Source organism: Mytilus californianus, unplaced genomic scaffold, assembly GCF_021869535.1.
Source record: "Mytilus californianus isolate M0D057914Y unplaced genomic scaffold, xbMytCali1.0.p SCAF_2, whole genome shotgun sequence".
NCBI classification, from domain to species: domain Eukaryota; kingdom Metazoa; phylum Mollusca; class Bivalvia; order Mytilida; family Mytilidae; genus Mytilus; species Mytilus californianus.
Window position 1 is genome coordinate 110,200,173 of NW_026262668.1, and position 24,899 is coordinate 110,225,071.

Here is a 24,899-nt window from a genome sequence, read left to right on the forward strand (position 1 = left end):
GAAATCAAACAAAGTTTAATTTTGGACCCTTCAAACCTAAATATTGGCAAATTTGAAAACAGGGCCCAAAACAAAAAATCTAACTGCACAATAAGATTCAGCATATCATACAGCCGCAATAATACAGTTTTTGATGAAATCAAACAAACTATATTTTTGGACCCGTTTGACCTCAATGTAGACCAATTTAAAAATGGGGCTCAATATCCAAAAAAATAATACAAGGTTAGAACCAAGGCTTTACAAAACGGTCATATATATTCCGGACATTTATAAATTTACCGGACATTGTCCGCCTGGGAAAAGCATGAAACAGTCATCTACTTTTAGTTTTCAAGGCTTCCTTAAGAAACGGTCATTTAACATAATCAAAAATAAAATGCTTCGCTGAGCGCAGCTGGATACGACCGCAGAGGTCCAACCCTGAACAGTTGAGGCGAAAATGGACACAATATTCGTGCTTGATACAGGTCTGAATTTGGATTGTAATTAAATATTTGACACATAATAGGTTTCTGACACAGAATAACTGTAGTCAAAGAACTTAGAATTGGTTATATGATTTGAATTTATATTCATTTTTTTTGCTTTTGTGCAATACACCATGCTGTTGCGTATTGACCCCCCCTTTATTTTGCAAAAAAAAAATATTTGAAGAAATTTTCTTTTTATTTTCTGAAATCTGAAATGAGAAAAATTTGCCCCCCCCCCCCCCCCCCCCCCCCTCCTTTCCAAAAAAAAAATTCTTTCCCTCAAGATATGGTCATAATCTCAATTCAAATTTCCAATGGAGTTTGCAACCATAATTACCAATTCAAATACATCATAAAAGTCTTAAAAAGATAATTTTATAGCAGTGTAAGGGAGGTAATCCAACATTGTACAACATTGTACAATTTTGTTTTTGGATTACCTTCCTTACACTGCTTATAAATTGTCCATTAACCAGGAAACCCTTGTTTTTTTCCCTTTTTTTGCCCCTAATTCCTAAAAGTTTTGACCAATAACCCCCAAAAGCCAATCCTAACCATCCCTTTGTGGTATGGAAACTTGTGGTATAATTTCAGAGAGATCCATACACTTAAACACAAGTTATTGTCTATAAGTTACAAAAATGCTTATTTTTGGCCCCTAATTCCTTAACTGTTGGTACCATAACCCCCAAAATCATTCCCAAGCTTCCTTTTGTGGTATTGGACCTTATGGTAAAATTTCATAGAGATCCATTAACTTAAACTAAAGTTATTGTGCAAAAACCAATGTGTCTTCAAAACGACGACACCAACGTCATACCAATATACGACCGCATTTTTTGCTGTCGTATAAAAAATTGGAAGTTCAATCTTTTTGATTGATGATGGGAGTTTTTAACGACCTTGACTGGCTATAAAGCCCTCGCACGGTCGGTGCCGACCTTTTGCCTTAAACAGTCACATATTTCCATTCATAAAAGTGACATGATGATTAAGTACTATCAAAACAAACCCTACTTTAATACCTTATCATTTTAATCAAGGTTAATTAGTTGTCGGACAGCTGAAATTTACCTGTTCAGGCGACAGGTAAACTATTTTGTACCGGACATTGATCAGTCTATTCAAAGTTATTTTCTTACATTGAAGCAGTTTGCATCTAATTAATTTATTCAGAAAGATTAAAATTGTCAGAAATACGTTTATAAATATGATTTGATGAAAAATTTAAAAAGGTTTTAAACAAAAAATCATCAGAACCACGTTGTTTGAACTAGTACATGAGTGCGCATGTGCACAAGGTGGGAAATTTAATTATGCATCCTAATTCTTCAATAAAATGCTTCGCTGGGCGCAGCTTGATACGACCGCAGAGGTCGAACCCTGAACAGTTGGGGCAAGTATGGACACAACATTCAAGCTTGATACAGCTCTGAATTTGGATTGTGATTAAATATTTGACACAGCATAGGTTTCTGACACAGAAAGAATGTGGTCTAAGAACTTCAATTTTTTTAATTTACCTATTATGGTCCAATGTCCAAAATCAAAATACATGGTTAGATTCAGCATATCAAAGAACCCCATATATTCAATTTTTGTTGAAATCAAACAAAGTTTAATTTTGGACCCCAACTTGGACAAACTTGAAAACTGGTCCCATAATCAAAAATCTAAACACATGTTTAGATTCAGCATATCAAAGTACCCCAAGAATTCAATTTTTGTTAAAATCAAACTAAGTTTAATTTTGGACCCTTTGGACCTTAATGTAGACCAATTTAAAAAACGGGACCCAAAATTAAAAATCTAAAAACACGGTTAGATTTGGCATATCAAAGAACCCCAATAATTCAATTTTTGATGAAATCAAACAAAGTTTAATTTTGGACCCTTTTGACCTCAATATGAACCAATTTGATAGCAGGCCCACAAAATAAAAAATCTAAATACATGGTAAGATTCAGCATATCAAAGAACCCCATATATTCAATTTTTGTTGAAATCAAACAAAGTTTAATTTTGGACCCCGATTTGGACCAACTTGAAAACTGGGCCAAAAATCTAAAATCTAAATACATGTTTAGATTCAGCATATCAAAGAACCCCATATATTCAATTTTTGTTGAAATCAAACAAAGTTTAATTTTGGACCCCAACTTGGACCAACTTGAAAACTGGTCCCATAATCAAAAATCTAAACACATGTTTAGATTCAGCATATCAAAGAACCCCAAAAATTCAATTTTTGTTAAAATCAAACTAAGTTTAATTTTGGACCCTTTGGACCTTAATGTAGACCAATTTAAAAAACGGGACCCAAAATTAAAAATCTAAATACACGGTTAGATTTGGCATATCAAAGAACCCCAATAATTCAATTTTTGATGAAATCAAACAAAGTTTAATTTTGGACCCTTTTGACCTCAATATGAACCAATTTGATAGCGGGCCCACAAATAAAAAATCTAAATACATGGTAAGATTCAGCATATCAAAGAACCCCATATATTCAATTTTTGTTGAAATCAAACAAAGTTTAATTTTGGACCCCAATTTGGACCAACTTGAAAACTGGGCCAAAAATCTAAAATCTAAATACATGTTTAGATTCAGCATATCAAAGAACCCCATATATTCAATTTTTGTTGAAATCAAACAAAGTTTAATTTTGGACCCCAACTTGGACCAACTTGAAAACTGGGCCCATAATCAAAAATCTAAACACATGTTTAGATTCAGCATATCAAAGAAACCCAAGAATTCAATTTTTGTTAAAATCAAACAAAGTTTAATTTTGGACCCTTTTGACCTCAATATGAACCAATTTGATAGCGGGTCCACAAATAAAAAATCTAAATACATGGTTAGATTCAGCATATCAAAAAACCCCAAGAATTCAATTTTTGATGAAATCAAACAAAGTTTAATTTTGGACCCTTTTGACCTCAATGTGGACAAAGTTGATAACGGGGCCCAACAATCAAAAATCTAAATACATGGTTAGATTCAGCATATCAAAGAACCCCATATATTCAATTTTTGTTGAAATCAAACAAAGTTTAATTTTGGACCCCAATTTGGACCAACTTGAAAACTGGGCCAAAAATCTAAAATCTAAATACATGTTTAGATTCAGCATATCAAAGAACCCCATATATTCAATTTTTGTTGAAATCAAACAAAGTTTAATTTTGGACCCCAACTTGGACCAACTTGAAAACTGGGCCCATAATCAAAAATCTAAACACATGTTTAGATTCAGCATATCAAAGAAACCCAAGAATTCAATTTTTGTTAAAATCAAACAAAGTTTAATTTTGGACCCTTTTGACCTCAATATGAACCAATTTGATAGCGGGCCCACAAATAAAAAATCTAAATACATGGTAAGATTCAGCATATCAAAGAACCCCATATATTCAATTTTTGTTGAAATCAAACAAAGTTTAATTTTGGACCCCAATTTGGACCAACTTGAAAACTGGGCCAAAAATCTAAAATCTAAATACATGTTTAGATTCAGCATATCAAAGAACCCCATATATTCAATTTTTGTTGAAATCAAACAAAGTTTAATTTTGGACCCCAACTTGGACCAACTTGAAAACTGGGCCCATAATCAAAAATCTAAACACATGTTTAGATTCAGCATATCAAAGAAACCCAAGAATTCAATTTTTGTTAAAATCAAACAAAGTTTAATTTTGGACCCTTTTGACCTCAATATGAACCAATTTGATAGCGGGTCCACAAATAAAAAATCTAAATACATGGTTAGATTCAGCATATCAAAGAACCCCAAGAATTCAATTTTTGATGAAATCAAACAAAGTTTAATTTTGGACCCTTTTGACCTCAATGTGGACAAAGTTGATAACGGGGCCCAAAAATCAAAAATCTAAATACATGGTTAGATTCAGCATATCAAAGAACCCCATATATTCAATTTTTGTTGAAATCAAACAAAGTTTAATTTTGGACCCCGATTTGGACCAACTTGAAAACTGGGCCCATAATCAAAAATCATAATACATGTTTAGATTCAGCATATCAAAGTACCCTAAAAATTCAATTTTTGTTAAAATCAAACTAAGTTTAATTTTGGACCCTTTTGACCTTAATGTAGACCAATTTGAAAACGGAACCAAAAATTAAGAATCTAAATACACGGTTAGATTCGGCATATCAAAGAACCCCAATAATTCAATTTTTGATGAAATCAAACAAAGTTACATTTTGGACCCTTTGGACCTCAATGTGGACCAATTTAAAAACGGGGCCCAAAATCCAAAAACTTAATACACGGTTAGATTCAACATATTAAAGAACCCCAAGAATTCAAGAATAAAACCCCATCGAAATTGATCAAGAAATAAGCAATTTATACGAAGTATCTTCTTTTGCACAATACTGTGCAATTGAATATTTCTTGCTATTGTGCAATACTGTACAATTGACAATTTCTTGCTATTGCGCAATATTGTGCTATTGGATATTTCTTGCTATTGCGCAATACTGTGCAATTGAAGATTTCTTGCTATTGCGCAATACTGTGCAATTGAAGATTTCTTGCAATTGTGCAATACTGTGCAATTGAAAATTTCTTGCTATTGCACAATACTTATTATATAATAATTTACACATCCTGTTTGGTGTGTATCTCCTACCATATCATTATTATTTGCTTTTAAATATTAATCAGAAATACCCAACTTAAAATGGAAAATTTTAAAAGAAAAAAAAAAGGAAAAAAAGAAAAAAAAAAAAAAAAAAAAAATCCCCCCCCCCAAATTTTTTGAACCCCCTTATGATTCATCACCCCCAAACTCAATCCCAGCCATCCCTTTGTGGTATGGTACCTTGCAGTACAATTTCAGAGAGATCCATACACTTGAACACAAGTTATTGTCTGGAAACTAGAAAAATGCTTATTTTTGGCCCCTTTTTGGCCCCCAATTCCTATTTATTTCGGGCAATTACCCCCAAACTCAATTCCAGCTTTCCCTTTGTGATATGGAACCTTGTAGTACAATTTCAGAAATATCCAAACACTTACACACAAGTTATTGTCATGAAACTAGAAAAATGCTTGTTTTTTGCCCCTTTTTTGGCCCCTAATTCCTAAAATTTTGAGGCAATTACCCCCAAAATCAATTACAGCCTTCCCTTTGTGATATGGAACCTTGTGGTACAATGTCAGAGAGATCCATACACTTACACACAAGTTATTGTCTGGAAGTTACAAAAATGCTTATTTTTGGCCCCTTTTTGGCCCCTAATTCCTTAACTGTTGGTACCATAACCCCCAAAATCAATCCCCACCTTCCTTTCGTGGTATTGAACCTTATGGTAAAATTTCATGGAGATCCATTCACTTAAACTAAAGTTAGAGTGCGAAAACCAATGTGTCTTCGGACGACGCCGGACGACGCCAGACGACGACGACGACGACGACGACGACGACGACGCCAACGTCAACGTCATACCAATATACGACCAAAAAATTTTCAATTTTTGCGGTCGTATAAAAATGATAAAATTATCATTGATACCTTTATCTAACGTTCATTTCGAGTAATTTCTTGAAGAAATAACATGGAAAGAGCTTCTTAAACTTAATCGTGCTTAGTAAACGTACACGGATTTCATGTATCTGTTTCTGGTCGATCTTACTATTGTCAAGTCAACATCTGGTATTAGGAAATGTGCTTTTTAAAAACGAGAGTAAAGTTTTTGACAACATTATTTTGCACAAATAAAGAGTCTAAGGCAGATATTAGTACGCTGATGTTGCACACTTCGAATGATGCACTGTCAATTTAACATTTTACGTCAGAACATAGAGTTTATATCAAAGTAAAGTTTAATATTCGTTTTTTAATGTCAATCATTGGTTATATGATGACCAACTGATTACCATGGTCCATAATTGCCTTTTGTTATTAAGTCTTAAGGGATTAAAATCGGGATAAGACATAAAATGTCCAGCTGGCTCAAGTATTTTTTGGAAGCCCTGGTTAGAACCCCCAAAAATTAAAGACTTTAAATTAAACCCATTGAAATTGGTAAAAAGATTTGTATTTATTTTCAATTGAAGATTTCTTGCTATTGCGCAATACTATGCAATTGAAGATTTCTTGCTATTGTGCAATACTGTGTTGTTGCGCAATACTGTGCTATTGCGCAATTGAAGATTTCTTGCTATTGTGCAATACTGTGCAATTGAAGATTTCTTGCTATTGCGCAATACTGTGCAATTGAGGATTTCTTGCTATTGCGCAATACTGTGCTATTGCTCAATACTGTGCAATTGAAGATTTCTTGTTATTGCGCAATACTGTGCTATTGTGCAATACTGTGCAATTGAAGATTTCTTGCTATTGCACAATAGTGTGCAATTGAAGATTTTGCTATTGCGCAATACTGTGCAATTATTTGAAATTTCAAAAATTTTCAAGAAAAAATATATGCACCCCCAAAAAAATTTGAAAAAAAAAATCCCCCCAAAGTTTTGGAACCCCCCCCCCCCCCCCCCCCCTTGGAGTAATTACCCCCAAACTCAATCCCAGCATTCCCTTTGTGGTATGGAACCTTGTAGTACAATTTTAGAGAGATAGAGAGATACATACACTTAAACACAAGTTATTGCTTGGAAACTAGAAAAATGCTTGTTTTTGGCCCCTTTTTTGCCCTTTATTCCTGAACGTTTGGGGCAATTACCCTCAAACTCAATCCCAGCCTTCACTTTGTGATATGGAACCTTGTGGTACAATTTCAGAGAGATCCATACACTTACATACAAGTTATTGTCTGGAAACTACAAAAATGCTTCTTTTTGGCCTCTTTTTGGCCCCTCATTCCTAACCTGTTGGTACCATAACCCCCAAAATCAATCCCAACCTTCCTGTTGTGGTATTGAACCTTCTTGTTAAATTTCTTAGAAATCCATACATTATAACTAAAGTTATTGTCCGGAAACAAAATGTGTCTTCGGACCAGGGCTTTCAAAATTTTGTTGAGCCAGCCGGACATTTCATATCTTATCCCGATTTTAAATCCCTTTAGACTTAGTAAATTAGGCAACTATGATAATCAGTTGGCCATCATATATGATATAACCAATGATTGACATTAAAACAATGTTAAACTTTACTTTGATATAAATTCTATGTTCTGACGTAAAGTGTTAAATTGAAAGTGCAGCATTCGAAGTGTGCAACATCAGCGTACTAATTCCGCTTTAGACTCTTTATTTGTGCAAAATAACGCTGTCAATAGCTTTACTTTTGTTTTTAAAATCACATTTTCCTAATGCCGGATGTTGACTTGACAATGGTAAATCACGGATCAGAGACGGATACATAATATCCGTGTAAGTTTACGATTGAGTTAAGTAGCCTTTTCAAGTTATTTCTTCAAGAAAATACTCGAAATGAACGTTAGATAAAGGAATCAATGATAATTTTAGCATTATTGAAGAATTAGGATGCATAATTAAATTTCCGACCAGCGGACAATAGACACATGCGCACACGTGTACTAGTTCAAACAACGTGGTTCTGACGATTATTCGTTTAAAACCTTTTCAAATTTTTCATTAAATCATATTTATTAACGTATTTCTTATAATTTCAATCTTTTAGACTAAATTAATTAGATGTAACCCGCTGAAATGTAAGAAAATAACTTTGAATACCCTTTAGCGTACCCCAGTATTTAACACGATGTACAGTGTTTTTAAATATAATAATGAATATCATACATATTCGAATTCATTTATAAATATTCTTATTTGAAGAATTATTTTAAAATCTAAGGAAATTTTTTTAAAACTGAATGGTCATTTACAATAATATCTACAAAGCGTAATTAAATAGGATGTTGTTCCATACACGCTTACATGTTTGACCTCGTTTACCTGATCACCTTTATGTTCATTGTTATGCATCATCAATTCTATTGATTAAGACAAGCTAAGGTCTCTCATCAAAGATAATGACCTGTAATCAGTGAATGATTTATGGCTTCAATATTACTTATTGAAGGGATAATTGTTTGACAGCTTGTTGTTTTTTAAATAAAAGAACAATTTTTTTTCTACTTTTTATTGATGTACCAAGCCGTGCATTTGTGTACCCAGAGGATTAGACTAACTGAGACACTTCAAAGTATGAAATATGCTGCATCTGTTTAATTAAACCCAAATATGACCGAAATATCTTTGTGAAATAGATTGCCACAATTATAAACTATAATGCCCAAACGGACATTTTACCGATCGATAGTTGGTAAAAAAAGTGAAATGACCGTTTTATGAAAATGCCTTGAATAACAAAAAGTGGCAAACCTATGATATTTGACCGTTTGAGGCTGAGAGCAGCCAGACTTTTTATATAAATTTCGGTCAAGTCCGGAATATATGACCGTTTTGGAAGCCATGCTTCGGATGATATTGACATCATCGCATTATATGACGCAAAAATTTTTTTGCGGTCGTATAAAAATATGAGAGTGTTCGGTATACAGAAAGTTGTTGAGTGATGAATCTTAAAACGCATCACACAGTATAGCTGACTTATATAAACCCTGAAACCAAATTTCAGAAATCCTTATGATGTAGTTCCTGAGAAAGATGCGACGAAAAATATTCATGGGACGGATGGACGGATGGATTGACGGACGTACAGACAGAGGTAAAACAGTATACCCCCACTTTTTTAAAGCAGGGGTATAATTTAAATGGCTCAAAATATCTTCCTTTAATAAATGACACAGTTGACGAAACCAGTGATGTATTTCAGATTCATACCTCCTCGATAATACTATCCATTTCTTGCTCCATGGCTTCTTTAACTTGACTTTGTAAATCTGATAAAGATGCTTTGTTTTTCTCAAGCCTAGTCTTCAAATCTGTAAATTTTGTGTCCTTTAATCCTATAAGTGTACATTCAACATAAAAATATTTTGCAAACATTCATAATGTGAAAATAGAAAACCTTTCCTTATCTGCATTCAAAATATAATAAGTAAATTAATGCACTCCTCTAATTCTTATCTTTTTCTAAATCTTTGTGATATTTTTTGGTACCTGACAGTTAAGAGTTTGATATTTCCTGCATAGTTCTGATGAACTGGAATTATATGTATTCTTATTTAAGTATTAAATCTGATTGACACCACCCCTTTAGTAGTTACTTTCACAGTTACTTTACAGTCCAGTTTTTATGCTGATAAAAAAATGATATTAATTTGGAAGGAGGTTTTGTGGACCATTTGGCAGACTCAATGATTTAATATTGTTTGTACAGACACTTATGTATAAAATGACAGAATATTTTGGCAATAAAAACACATAAAACAAACCTTTATCAAATTCTTCAATCAAGGAATTGTCATCTTCATCAAGGAGATCATCCATATCTTCTGTTTTATCTGTTTGGTCCATCTCTTCAACAACTTCTGACACCAAGGATTTTGACTTATCTTTTGGTTTGCTTCTAAATTACAATTTTTAAAGAAAAAAGAGAGACAATAAAATATTATTTCAACAAAATTCTTAGAAATCCCAATTTAAAATGAAAAATAAATGTGGATAGTGTCCACATGTGTCCACAGATGATGCCCCCGCTTGCATATCATATAGTTATATAGGGACATAACTGAAGAACGGTAAAAGTGACGCTACCCAAATTTGAACTTGATCTGAGTTTTGCGGTAATAAGCATTGTGTGCAAGTCTCATAACATTTGGTTGAGGCTAACTTAAGTAGAGAACAGAAACTTAAAATTCAGCAAGAATGGTAAAAGTGTTGCCACCAAATTTCGTACTTAATCTGTATTATATGTAGTAATAAGCATTGTGTATAAGTTTCATATCATTTGGTTGAGGCACTAAAGTTAGAAAACGGAAACAAAAAATTTGTACTTGATCTTAGTTTTGTGGTAATGAATATTGTGTATAGGTTACATAATGTTTGGTTGGGGCAAACTTAAGTTACAGAATGGAAACTAAAAATTTTGCAATCTTTCGAGTTATAAAGGGGCATAACTCAATAATTGTTAAATTGACACTACCCAAATTCAGCTTGATCTGTGTTTTATCAGTGGAGGTCAAAATTAAACATTGCATTGTATAAATCATTGAATGTAGTTGATTCAATTATAATCATGGACAAAGGAAGATAACTCCAATTTTAATAAAAATTACTTGATATTTAGAAGAAAATAAAAATTTTGCAATTTTTCCATTTATAAAGAGGCATAACTCTAGAACGGTTAAAGTGACCCCACCAAAATTCAAACTTGATCTGTGTTTTGTGGTAATAAGCATTGTGTATAAGTTTCATAACATTTGGTTGAGGCAAACTAAAGTTAGAGAATGGAACCGATAAATTCAGCAATTTTCCATTTGTAAAGGGGCATAACTCTAGAACGGTAAAAGTGACACCACCAAAATTCAAACTTGATCTGTGTTTTGTGGTAATAAGGATTGTGTATAAGTTTCATAACATTTGGTTGAGGCAAACTAAAGTTAGAGAACAGAAACCAATTTTGGGACGTAAGTACGTACGTACGTTCGTTTGTACAAACGGACAAGGGTAAAACTTAATGCCCCCTCCGCTACGGCGGGACAGCATAAAAATATCCCTTTTTATGACACATGTACTCTAATGAACATTTATTCATTTATAAATCTATTTATTATCAGATTAAAGCTTGAAATTAAACAGCACATAGACATCAGTGTTATAGCTAGAATATATGGACTGAATGGGATAGTCAAATGAATGAGACACATGCAGGGTAAGCATTTTCAAGTTTTTTTTCCTTTACATTTACAAAATTATAAATAGTCTCAATTATCTGTTTTCTTTACCCAAAATTAACTTTCTTCTTTCATTATGCCTTAAATAAAGAAATTAAATGGGGAATATGTCCATTGGACACAGATGATGCCCCTGCTTGCATATCATATAAAGTTATAAAGGCATATAACTGAAGAACATAAAAGTGACAATACCCTAATTTGTACTTGATTTGAGTTTTGTGGTAATAAGTATTGTGTATAAGTTTCATAACATTTGGTTGAGGCAAAAGTTAGAGAACGGAAGTGAAAAATTCAGCAATGTTTCCATTTGTAAAGGGGCATCACTCTAGAACAGTTAAAGTGACGCCACCAAAATTCAAACTTGATCTGTGTTTTGTAGTAATAAGCATTGTGTATAAGTTTCATAACATTTGGTTGAGGCAAACTAAAGTTAGAGAACGGAAACCAACTTTAGGACGTACATATGGAAGGACAAGGGTAAAACTTAATGCCCCCTCTGCTACATGGGGGCATAAAAAATCTTTTCCCATTTCTTATGTGCCACTGCCATTAGCTTCAATATGGAAATGTCTTATAAAAAGCATTTTTTCAAAACTGTAAGAGAAGCCAGTAATACCTACTACTGTGAAAGTACTTTTATTCGTTGGTATCAATTTTCGTGGTTTGAGCAAAATTTGCATGTTTGTGGGTTCTTAAATTTGTGGATTTTAGTTTTTTGAAAGGAAAAATTTGGTGAAGAATGTGAAGCCATCTGAAACAAAAACACGTGAAAATATTCATATGTTGTTTTATAATAATTTCTGGGACATTGCAAAATGAGGTGCTCATTTTCACCTACTTGTTCGTCTTTCATTACTGACAACATTCATCAAACTTTTAATAAGATAATTGCTTTCTGAAATAAGCCAATTCATCTATTCTTAAAAATGTTCTCTATTGAAGGAAATTGCAAAGTAAACATATCAATTGTTGCATAGGCGTTATCAGAAGTGATGACACTAATTACCCCAGATTGTTTGATCAACAGATTAATGGTCACCAAAGGTGTTAATTGGGCCATAAACATGTCACTTAAAGAAAACGGTTACATAAAATAGTACTACCGGCGTTTTACGTTTCCCATATTTGGGTTTACTTTTCCGGGAAAAAAAGATGACGTTTCCACAAAAAAAAGTCTACGTTTCCGGAAATAAATACCTTACTTTTCCGAGAAAATAGTAACGATCCTGGGAAAAATAAATTATTACTTTTTCGAGAAAATAATTAAGGAGTACCTTGAACTTTGTCCTAAATGAAACCTGCCACAACTGATTGTAGCAGCATGAAATTTTTGTAACAGCAGTATGCATTGACAAGTCAAAGTCAATATGATCTACCTTGGGCTGGAGAGTTAGTCTTCGGGTAGTGCACACATCAATAAGCAGAGTCCCACATTTTGATGATAAAATGCTTCGCTGGGGCGCAGCTTGATACGACCGCAGAGGTCGAACCCTGAACAGTTGGGGCAAGTATGGACACAACATTCAAGCTTGATACAGCTCTGAATTTGGATTGTTATTAAATATTTGACACAGCATAGGTTTCTGACACAGAAAGAATGTGGTCTAAGAACTTGAATTTTTTTAATTTACCTATTATGGTCCAATGTCCAAAATCAAAATACATGGTTAGATTCAGCATATCAAAGAACCCCATATATTCAATTTTTGTTAAAATCAAACAAAGTTTAATTTTGGACCCCAACTTGGACAAACTTGAAAACTGGGCAAAATACATGGTTAGATTCAGCATATCAAAGAACCCCAAGAATTCAATTTTTTCTAAAATCTAACTAAGTTTAATTTTGGACCCTTTGGACCTTAATGTAGACCAATTTAAAAAACGGGACTTAAAATTAAAAATCTAAATACACGGTTAGATTTGGAATATCAAAGAACCCCAATAATTCAATTTTTGATGAAATCAAACAAAGTTTAATTTTGGATCCTTTTGACCTCAATATGAACCAATTTGATAGCGGGGCCCACAAATAAAAAATCTAAATTCATGGTTAGATTCAGCATATCAAAGAACCCCATATATTCAATTTTTGTTGAAATCAAAAAAAGTTTTATTTTGGACCCCAACTTGGACCAACTTGAAAACTGGGCCCATAATCAAAAATCTAAATACATGTTTAGATTCAGCATATCAAAGAACCCCAAGAATTCAATTTTTGTTAAAATTAAACTAAGTTTAATTTTGGACCCTTTGGACCTCAATGAAGACCAATTTAAAGAACGGGACCCAAATTAAAAATCTAAAAACACGGTTAGATTTGGCATATCAAAGAACCCCAATAATTCAATTTTTGATGAAATCAAACAAAGTTTAATTTTGGACCCTTTTGACCTCAATATGAACCAATTTGATAGTGGGGCCCACAAATAAAAAATCTAAATACATGTTTAGATTCAGCATATCAAAGAACCTCATATATTCAATTTTTGTTGAAATCAAACAAAGTTTAATTTTGGACCCCAATTTGGACCAACTTGAAAACTGGGCCCATAATCAAAAATCTAAATACATGTTTAGATTCAGCATATCAAAGAACCCCTTACATTCAATTTTTGTTGAAATCAAACAAAGTTTAAATACTGGACCCTATCTTGGACCAACTTGAAAACTGGGCCCATAATCAAAAATCTAAACACATGTTTAGATTCAGCATATCAAAGAACCCCAAGAATTCAATTTTTGTTAAAATCAAACTAAGTTTAATTTTGGACCCTTTGGACCTTTATGTAGAGCAATTTAAAAAACAGGACCCAAAATTAAAAATCTAAATACACGGTTAGATTTGGAATATCAAAGAACCCCAATAATTCAATTTTAAATGAAATCAAACAAAGTTTAATTTTGGACCCTTTTGACCTCAATATGAACCAATTTGATAACGGGGTCCACAAATAAAAAATCTAAATACATGGTTAGATTCAGCATATCAAAGAACCCCATATATTCAATTTTTGTTGAAATCAAACAAAGTTTAATTTTGGACCCCAATTTGGACCAACTTGAAAACTGGGCCAAAAATCAAAAATCTAAATACATGTTTAGATTCAGCATATCAAAGAACCTCATATATTCAATTTTTGCTAAAATCAAACAAAGTTAAATTTTGGACCCTTTGGACCTTAATGTAGACCAATTTGAAAACTGGACCCAAAATTAAAAATCTAAATACACTGTTAGATTCGGCATAACAAATAAATAAATGTGATCAAAGATTTTACAAATCTAATGCGCCATACTGTGCAATTAAAGATTACTTCTTGAAATTTTTCAATATTTGAAATTTGAAAAAAAAATAATATTTGAAGAATAATTCTTTTTAATTTCTGAAATCTGAAATGAGAAAAAATTGACCCCCCACAATTTCTTTTTATCCCCCCCCCCCCCTCTTTTTTCCCCCAAAAAATTCTTTCCCTCAAGATATGGTCATAATCTCAATTCAAATTTCCAATGGAGTTGGCAACCATAATTACCCATTTAAATTTACCATAGTGCTAACTTAATCTATTTTATAATAGAATTAAAAATATAGTGTCAAATCTTTCATATGGATTTTTTTGTAAAAAAAAAAGATGCAACATTTGCAGATATTTTTACTGGTCTTCCTTTATAAATATGCATTTCTTTAAACATAATTTAAAAGCAGTGTAAGGGAAGTAACAAAAAAGTTGTATTTGGATTACCTCCCTTACACTGTTTTAAATTATCTTTATTGTTCATTAACCATTACTTTATACATAATTTAAAAGCAGTGTAAGGGAGATAATTTCAATGATGTATTTGATTTATCTCCCTCACACTGCTTTAAATTATGTTTTGTACTAAAGTATTTGTCCATTAACCAGGACAACCTTGTTTTTCCCCCTTTTTTGCCCCTAATTCCTAAACGGTTTGAGCCATAACCCCCCAAAGCAAATCCTAACCATCCCTTTGTGGTATGGAAACTTGTAGTATAATTTGAGAGAGATCCATACACCGTTCCACAGTTATTGTCTGGAAACTAGAAAATGCTTATTTTTGGCCCCTTATTCCTTAACTGTTGGTACCATAACCCCCAAAATCAATCCCAACCTTCCTTTTGTGGTATTTAACCTTATGGTCAAATTTCTAAAAGATCCATTCACTTAAACTAAAGTTAGAGTGCGAAAACCAATGTGTCTTCGGACGACGACGCCGGACGACGACGACAGCGCCAAACGACGACGACGACGCCAACGTCATACCAATATACGACCACAAAATTTTTTGCGGTCGTATAAAAAGTGGAAGTTTCGCAAACACAAGAGGAATGAAGTTATCATTTTACACCCATGTATCGAATATTCAACTGTGCTATCTGTGAAAATATCAGTTTTTTTTCATTACATAGACGATCATAGACATTTCAAGTTGGTGAAACATAAAAACATAACGATTCCGACATCATCATCATCTTTCACTAAGGTGACACTTTCATTTTTTTTTATATCTAGTGTATTGTAGATATAAGATCAGAACCTTTTTTGTATAAATATATGAAATAAATAATTTATCTAACATATATTCAAATATTAATAATGTACTACCAGGTAAATTTCCGGAAAAGTAATAAATACAATTTCTGGAAACGTATACTTTAAGTTTCCGGAAACGTAGTATTGGAACTTTGAAAAATTAGCGGAAATGCAATACGCCCAGTACTACAAATGTACTTTGAATTGTAGAATCTATTCTTATGAAATAAAAAATAGCAAGCCCTTAATGAAATTATTTACATTTCGTATGATAATTATGAGGATATAAAATGAACACTTCATCACCGGAAGTCTGACTTTTACCGATCAAAACTAATTTTCATGAGAATTAAAAGGTTAAAAGTCGTACAGTTTAGGTTTTTTAAAGATAAATTGACAGAATCCTGTCTGAAGTTGCATCTTTAGCTCATAGTGCGTTTGCTGATATTCGATGTAGTCAAACCTAAGCTAATGGGGATCTTTCCATGTCCTGATTTGGACAGTTCTTATATCAAGGATTTGTATAGTATTATTATATTACTATACAAATCCTTGCTTATATATATTTCGTTAGACACTTATATTCGTGGATAAAGCTATCCACGGAAACCACGAAAAATTAGAACCCCACGAATAAAAGTACTTTCACAGTATGTACATAGACTAATGGACTGGGGACTAAAACAATTAACGAAGGCACATTAAAGTTCCTTCCTTCATTTACAAGTCACAAAGAAAGTGATAATGATTGAAACAAATTTTTCATTTGGTTCAACTTAAATTACTGCATGCCATGTGAATAGTGACACCTATATATACCATAATGCATATAGTTCATGTAAAAAATTCCAAAAATATTCACAGACTTTCATTGTTAATTTCTGCTTTAAATTTCACATTTCCAAGTAATAGATCATTATGCAGGCTATTATGATAGAACAAATACCTACTTTTCAAAAGTAAGAGTAGTTTTCTTTGAACTTTCTGTATCTTTTTCATCTGTGTCTTCATCTGTTTCTGAATTTTTGTCATTAAGATTCACCACAGAATCTGATGTCAATTTACCACCTGCATTTTCAGTTTTCTTTAAATCTTTGAACACTTTTTCCAGGTCATCCATGTTATTTATGACCTGTACTTTCACTTTTAGTTCCGCATCTGTAAATAAAATTATTTAGCTGAGTTTTGCCAAGTGAAGTTATAACTATAAATGTCAAACAACAAACCAATGCACATTTTAGTTAATTTGGTACCTGCATTTTAGTTTATATCACTTTTATTTTTTTTTTCAATTTAGTCCAAAACTTTTATAATAACATGTTCTAATGTACAAATATGCATGTTTTTGTTATTCTATGATTGGTTGTCTCTATACAAGACAGACAAACGACAGGACTGAGAATAAAACAACTGTCCAGTGATCAGTGCACTCTGAGCAAGAATCTAATCCCATTTGAGTATGTGCCAAAGACAGCCTGTCTGTTCTATGTTTTAGGGTCAAAAGTAGCTATTTGAATGTTTACATCTACACTACCAGTACATAGGTGTCTATTGATGCAGCATTTGTTGATGTGTATGGTGACAATATACTGCCTTCACAGTTTGCTGTGCTGTAGGGATCTTGTCTAGAAAGACTGCAAATAACTCGTTATCTTCTTTACAGGTGTCTTTGTCTCTTTGAGGCCTACTACCATATTTTTATTATTTAATTCAAGTCTGGTAAGAATACACAAAAAAAGATAGCAGGAATTACAAAAATCATTGGACAGTACATGTACAACAGACCACTCTAACTCCTCAAGTGATGGCCAAGAGTATTTTTAAAAATAGTTATCCTTTCAGTAAATCAATGCCAGAATCAGTTTATGTATCTATATTCTAGTTGACATCATTAATTCTATTAATTAATTTTACCTTTCAGCGAATTACTAGGGGAATCAGTTTTGGTAACAGTATTCTAGTTGCCATCATTGGTTCTTATATAAAATTTCATATTTCAGTGAATTACTAAAGTGAATCAGAGTTGGTTTAACATTGTTACTATTATAAAATTTATCTTTTAGTGAATTACAAAGTGAATCAGTTTTGATATCTGTATTCCAGTTGAAATTATTGATACTATTATAAAATTTACCTTTCAGTGAACTACTAAGTGAATCAGTTTTGCTATCTGCATTCCAGTTGACATCATTGATACTTTTTAATTCACCATTCTCATCAAAAACTTGAAATCCTTCTTCATCTACTTCGTCTACTGTTTCTGTATAATCTGCAATATGTCTACACATTATGTCACATCTTTAATGTTACTTATCCTTGGTGTTGCTTTGTAAAATATAGACTGATTCTCAAATGCATCAAGTGAAGCTAATTCTGTATCTTAAGCAATTTTAGTTTATGTATCCTTTATTTAATCAACTGTGTAACATTTCTGAAACATATTTTGCCTAAATCTTTCTTTCGTGATCATCTATACAGTGGAATTCCTTTTGTTTCTTTAAAATATATTTTTTGTTAGAAATACAATGATTAAAGCAAAACAAGTCAAAACAATTTATAATAAAGTTGCAAATTAAAGCTTATCATTGACAGGTATCAATCAAATTCACTCAAACTATAAACTAGTTTAACTGTAGCATTTTCTATCATGATTACCATGTAAACAAAATGCATAAAAAGAGATATACATTTACTGGTGGTTAAAGCAATAAAGAATATACAACAAAACTAATATAAACAAAATACATTAAAACTCATAACTTAAAAAAATATAACAAATAAAACGGTGGTCAACAGATGCTCCCAGTGCAACAAAGTGGCATAAAAATATATAAAAATAAAGTTTGCCTTGATACAGAAACTTTCTTACTGTTCATTTTAACCTATTTCAACTTGAGATTTAACAAAATCTACTAGACAAAACCAAAAAAGCATTAAAATTGTGCAATCAACATGTGAAATCAATTTTCATTGAAAAAAATAATGACAACAAGATAAAAACAGATTTACAATCAAGTTGCAATCAAATCTTTACCAAAAGTCAATTCAAAGTGAGCTAAAAATATAATATTTAACATTAAAATATTTCTGGCTTCTAAAAATATAAAAAACTTTAATAACATTAAAATATTTCTGGCTTCTAAAAATATAAAATACTTTAATAACATTAAAATATTTCTGGCTTCTAAAAATATAAAATACTTTAAAATTAAGTAAAATTGTAGTAATTTACATTTGCTAAGGGTATTTATTGTCTTTTATTTAATTTCAAATTGTATGAATTAAACACAGCTAAACAAACAATTTAATATAACTTGTATATCGGATTTAATAACAATACTGCAATTTACTAACATCTCATGTCTATCATGATGATACTCGTCCTGTTCCTTTTCATTTAAAGAACAAGCATTCTGAGAGTATTGCATGGCAATACATAGTCCCCTACCGGGTAAAAATTCATTATACTGGGACAAAATGCTAACTTGTTCTATAACTTGTCATGGTGTAAACAAAAAGAAAATATCGAGTCAATATCTTCAAGCATGACTAAAAACAGTGTGGAAACTGAATATATGAGTAATTTTTTTCAAGTCCAAGGACCATAACTCTGCACAAAACAAAATTATCAGACTGAAACAAAAATTTGAACTTTGATCTGTAACTTGTCATGATAAAACTATATACCAATTGTCAATCAATATCTTCAAGCATGATGAAAAAAGTGAGGAAAACCTATAACACTCTAACCTTAGATATGATTAATAGTTCTCTAAAATTAGATATGATGTAATACAATGTATATCTATTTTCAAATTACAATCAAATATAATTAATAGTTCCAAATATTTTTTCTTTCATTTGTCACAAACTAATTAAGATTTGTAACTTATCTATAAAATGCCAACAACTTTTATCTACACAATGTAATGTAATGAAATATATACCTTAATAAAAATAGATTATTATCTAATTAAAGGATATCACTTAATAAATATTAATAAAATGCTCCGCAGGGCGCAGCTTGATACGACCGCAGAGGTCGAACCCTGAACAGTTGGGGCAAATATGGACACAACATTCAAGCTTGATACAGCTCTGAATTTGGATTGTGATTAAATATTTGACACAGCATAGGTTTCTGACACAGAATGAATGTTGTCTAAGAACTTAAAAATTTTAAATTGGACATTCACCTATTATGGTCCAATATCCAAAATCTAAATACATGGTTAGATTCAGCATATCAAAGAACCCCAACAATTCAATTTTTGATGAAATCAAACAAAGTTTAATTTTGGACCCTTTTGACCTCAATGTGGACAAAGTTGATAATGGGGCCCAAAAATCAAAAATCTAAATACATGGTTAGATTCAGCATATCAAAGAACCCCATATATTCAATTTTTGTTGAAATCAAACAAAAAAAAAGTTTAATTTTGGACCCCGATTTGGACCAACTTGAAAACTGGGCCCATAATCAAAAATCTAAATACATGTTTAGATTCAGCATATCAAAGAACCCTAAGAATTCAATTTTTGTTAAAAATCAAACTAAGTTTAATTTTGGACCCTTTGGACCTTAATGTAGACCAATTTGAAAACGGAACCAAAAATTAAGAATCTAAATACACGGTTAGATTCGGCATATCAAAGAACCCAAATAATTCAATTTTTGATGAAATCAAACAAAGTTTAATTTTGGACCCTTTGGACCTCAATGTGGACCAATTTAAAAACGGGGCTAAAAATCCAAAAACTTAATACACCGTTAGAATCAGCATATTAAAGAACCCCAAGAATTCAAGAATAAAATTCCATTGAAATTGGTCAAGAAATAAGCAATTTATACAAAGTATCTTCTTTTGCACAATACTGTGCAATTGAATATTTCTTGCTATTGCGCAATATTGTGCTATTGGATATTTCTTGCTATTGCACAATACTGTGCAATTGAAGATTTCTTGCTATTGCGCAATACTGTGCAACTGAAGATTTCTTGCTATTGTGCAATACTGTGCAATTGAAAATTTCTTGCTATTGCACAATACTTATTATATAATAATTTACATTCCTGTTTGGTGTGTATCTCCTACCATATCATTATTATTTGCTTTTAAATATAAAACAGAAATAACCAACTTAAAATGGAAAATTTTAAAAGAAAAAAAAAAAAAAAAAAAAAAAATCCCCCCCCCCAATTTTTTGAACCCCCTTATGATTCATCACCCCCAAACTTAATCCCAGCCTTCCCTTTGTGGTATGATACCTTGCAGTACAATTTCAGAGAGATCCATACACCTGAACACAAGTTATTGTCTGGAAACTAGAAAAATGCTTATTTTTGGCCCCTTATTCCTAAACGTTTTGGGCAATTACCCCCAAACTCAATTCCAGCTTTCCCTTTGTGATATGGAACCTTGTAGTACAATTTCAGACAGATCCATACACTTACACACAAGTTATTATCATGAAACTAGAAAAATGCTTGTTTTTTGCCCCTTTTTTGGCCCCTAATTCCTAATATTTTGAGGCAATTACCCCCAAAATAAATCCCAGCATTCCCTGTGTGATATGGAACCTTGTGGTACAATTTCAGAGAGATCCATACACTTGAACACAAGTTATTGTCTGGAAACTAGAAAAATGCTTCTTTTTGGCCCCTTATTCCTAAACGTTTTGGGCAATTACCCCCAAACTCAATTCCAGCTTTCCCTTTGTGATATGGAACCTTGTAGTACAATTTCAGAAAGATCCATACACTTACACACCAGTTATGTCTGGAAGTTACAAAAATGCTTATTTTTGGCCCCTAATTCCTTAACTGTTGGTACCATAACCACCAAAATCAATCCCAACCTTCCTTTTGTGGTATTGAACCTTATGGTAAAATTTCATAGAGATCCATTTACTTAAACTAAAGTTAGAGTGCGAAAACCAATGTGTCTTCGGACGATGACGATGACGCCAACGTCATACCAATATACGACTGCAAAAATTTTGCGGTCGTATAAAAATTATATATATATATATATACATGTAGCATTCAGAAAATTAGTTTATACAAAATAACATAAAAACCTGCCACAAAATTCCTCATACAATTTACCAAAGAATGTCTTTTAAAAAATGAGTTATCTCCATTTGTACAGATAAATGGTTTAACACAGTACTCAAACATTGGTTTATATGTAGTTTTTTTATGGACCATAACTCTGGACTAAATCATTAGACCAGGATAAAATTTGAACTTGATCTATAACTTGTCATGATAAAACTATATACCAAATATCAAATCAATATCTTTAAGAACGAAGAAAAAAAGTGTGGAAAACTGAGTTGCTGGACTGACGGACAGACAGACAAAGTGCAAACCTAAAGTCCCCTTCGACTTCGTCGGTAGGGGACTAATAACAAACCGTTATTAGCTGCGTAAATGCAGTCATTTGAGAATTTGACATGCAGTTTTACCGATTATGCACCAGAAAAATGGGTACCGGTGTATTTGAAACTGTGAAGTCTCAAATTGATGGTATCAACTAATAAAACAAAATACTTATGCATTACTTAGAAATAAATCAAATGAGCTTTGGAACAAGTGTTAACACTTTTTTTTAACAAAATACTACGAAATTGGTAAATGATTCTGGTGAAACAACATCATAGCAAAACAGGACATCACATACAGTTACTGCATGTAAATTGTATTGATTGATTGATTGTTGGTTGCTTAACGTCCAGTGGCAAATATTTCATGCATATTCAGGACGAGAACAAATTAACAATACATACAAAAGGTAGGTTCTGTAATAGAGGCGTCCGGGATTAAGGTCGGAGAAATTTGGACTGCCACGGGAAATGAGGGTATATTGGAAATTTAGCCTTGCAACAGGTCACCTACGGACCCCTCAAAGAGTTGTTGCAAGGGTTCTTAACGTGCAAAGAGCGTGGCACTCTCTTAACACGAGGCATCGGATTTAACGTCCCTATTCTGACCGGACTTGGCTGCAAATTTGTACATCCCACACAGCCAAACGGACGCCCCACATTAGCAAGGGTTTTACTGCCGGTCGGAGGAAGACTAATGGTGACCATACTTCTATTCCCCAGTCACCCTTGGGGGTCATGTAAATTGTAGATTTGATGGCAAACACTAAAGCAAGGAATAAAACTTTTACATATAAAGTGTGTAAAACTTGTCATATCATTATATGATAGTAGATAAAGTAAATCAAGCCTTCTGAAAGTATCGCATATCCACTAAGAATCTGTAAATTCTTTTCATGGGACTTTACACTAAATATTTAATCAATTCATTTAGGCATTACAGAATAAAGTGCAGAAAACTGATATTTTGAAGCTTTTTTCTATGTCCAAGGACTGCAACCTTTGCAAAAATCACTCCAAACTTAAACTCAAGCTTGATCAGTAACTTCTTATGACAAGATTATGTACCAAGTATTTGATTAAATAATTTAAACTGATATTTTCAAGCAATTTTCTTTGTCAAAAGGCCAGAGCTTCCACAAATATTGCTAACCAGAACAAACTCAAAACTCAATCAGAAACTTCTTATGGTAGGACTATATGCCAAATAAACAGATTAAAACTTTGCAGAACAATGAATAAAATTTATTGACAGACTGATGGTTGGAGGGAGTGCAAACCTTAAGTCCCCTTTGGCTTTGCCAGTAGAGGACTAACAAAGAGTACATTGGTTCATTTTGTTTCTTGGTCTTTCACTGTCAGAAAGAGAAAAAATAATGAAGTTTTCTTTGGTATCTTTTTTAAAGAAAAAAATACTTACTACTAAATTTACAAATCAAATACAGATACTTGTAAAAAAATACATACGTAATTTCTGTTCTGCTTGTTTCATTCTCTTCTCTTCTTCCTCTTTCATTTTCCTTTCTTTTTCTTCTACAATGACATCAATATGTATTATAGAACAACAAAAAACAAATAATGAGATCTTGCACAATTTTCACAAAAAACAAGCATTCTGAGAGTATTGCATGGCAATACATAGTCCCCTACCGGTTAAAAATTCATTGTACTGGAACAAAATGCTAACTTGATCTATAAATTGTCATGGTGTAAACTATATAACAAATATCAAGTCATTATCTTCAAGAAAGACGAAAAAAAAGTGTGGAAAACTGATTATTTGTGTGAATTTTCTTAAGTCCGAGGACATAACTCTGCAAAATGATCATCCGAACCAAACAAAATTTGAATTTGATTTATAACTTGGCATGATAAAACTATATACCAAATATAAAATCATTATCTTCAAGTATAAAAAAAAATATGCGGAAAACTGATTTATATTTGCATGAATTTTCGAAGTCCAAGGACAATAACTCTGCACAAAATTATCTGACCGGAATAAAATTCAAACTTGATCTGTAACTGGTCATGATAAAACTATCATAAAATCAATGTCTTCAAGCACAAAAAAATAAATTGCTTCGCCGAGCACAGCTGGATACGACCGCAGAGGTCCAACCCTGAAGAGTTGGGGCAAAAATGGACACATTATTAGCGCTTGATACAGGTCTGAATTTGGATTGTAATTAAATATTTGACACATAATAGGTTTCTGACACAGAATAACTGTAGTCAAAGAACTTAGAATTGGTTATATGATTTGAATTTATATTCAATTTTTTGCTTTTGTGCAATACACTATGCTGTTGTGAATTGACCCCCTTTTTTTTTTGCAAAATAACAAAAATATTTGAAGAAATTTCTTTTTAATTTCTGAAATCTGAAATGAGAAAATGTTGCCCACCCCACCCCCCCCTTTTTCCAAAAAAAAAAATTCTTTCCCTCAAGATATGGTCATAATCTCAATTCAAATTTCCAATAGAGTTTGCAACCATAATTACCCATTTAAATACATCATAAAAGTCTTAAAATAGAAAATGACATACATAATCATGCCTAAAATTAATATTCCTTAATCAGCATTTTTAAATAGTAACTTCTAAAAAATAAATTGACAGCTAATCACAATACAACATTTCTTTATAAATAATTTAAA

General features: G+C 32.2%; 2 protein-coding genes across 3 annotated transcripts in view; both read right to left on the reverse strand.

Moving 5' to 3' along the window:
- The window catches only part of LOC127728583 (protein OS-9-like), a 46,471-nt gene that overhangs the window by 12,376 nt on the left and 9,196 nt on the right, over window positions 1–24,899 (reverse strand). Inside the window, exons 7-11 of the mRNA XM_052236100.1 lie at window positions 23,708–23,773; window positions 17,988–18,122; window positions 16,804–17,011; window positions 9,840–9,973; window positions 9,286–9,410 (exon numbers count right to left, since the gene is read on the reverse strand). Coding sequence (XP_052092060.1) covers window positions 9,286–9,410; window positions 9,840–9,973; window positions 16,804–17,011; window positions 17,988–18,122; window positions 23,708–23,773 — 668 coding nt within the window. The remainder of the gene's footprint in view (window positions 1–9,285; window positions 9,411–9,839; window positions 9,974–16,803; window positions 17,012–17,987; window positions 18,123–23,707; window positions 23,774–24,899) is intronic.
- The window catches only part of LOC127728572 (uncharacterized), an 879,051-nt gene continuing 873,993 nt past the window's right edge, over window positions 19,842–24,899 (reverse strand). Inside the window, exon 8 of one of the 2 annotated variants that reach the window (XR_007994186.1) lies at window positions 19,842–21,272. The gene's annotated coding sequence lies outside the window, so the exon portion shown is untranslated. Of the gene's footprint in view, window positions 21,585–24,899 lie in introns of both variants that reach the window. The other variant, XR_007994185.1, reaches the window with a different exon arrangement.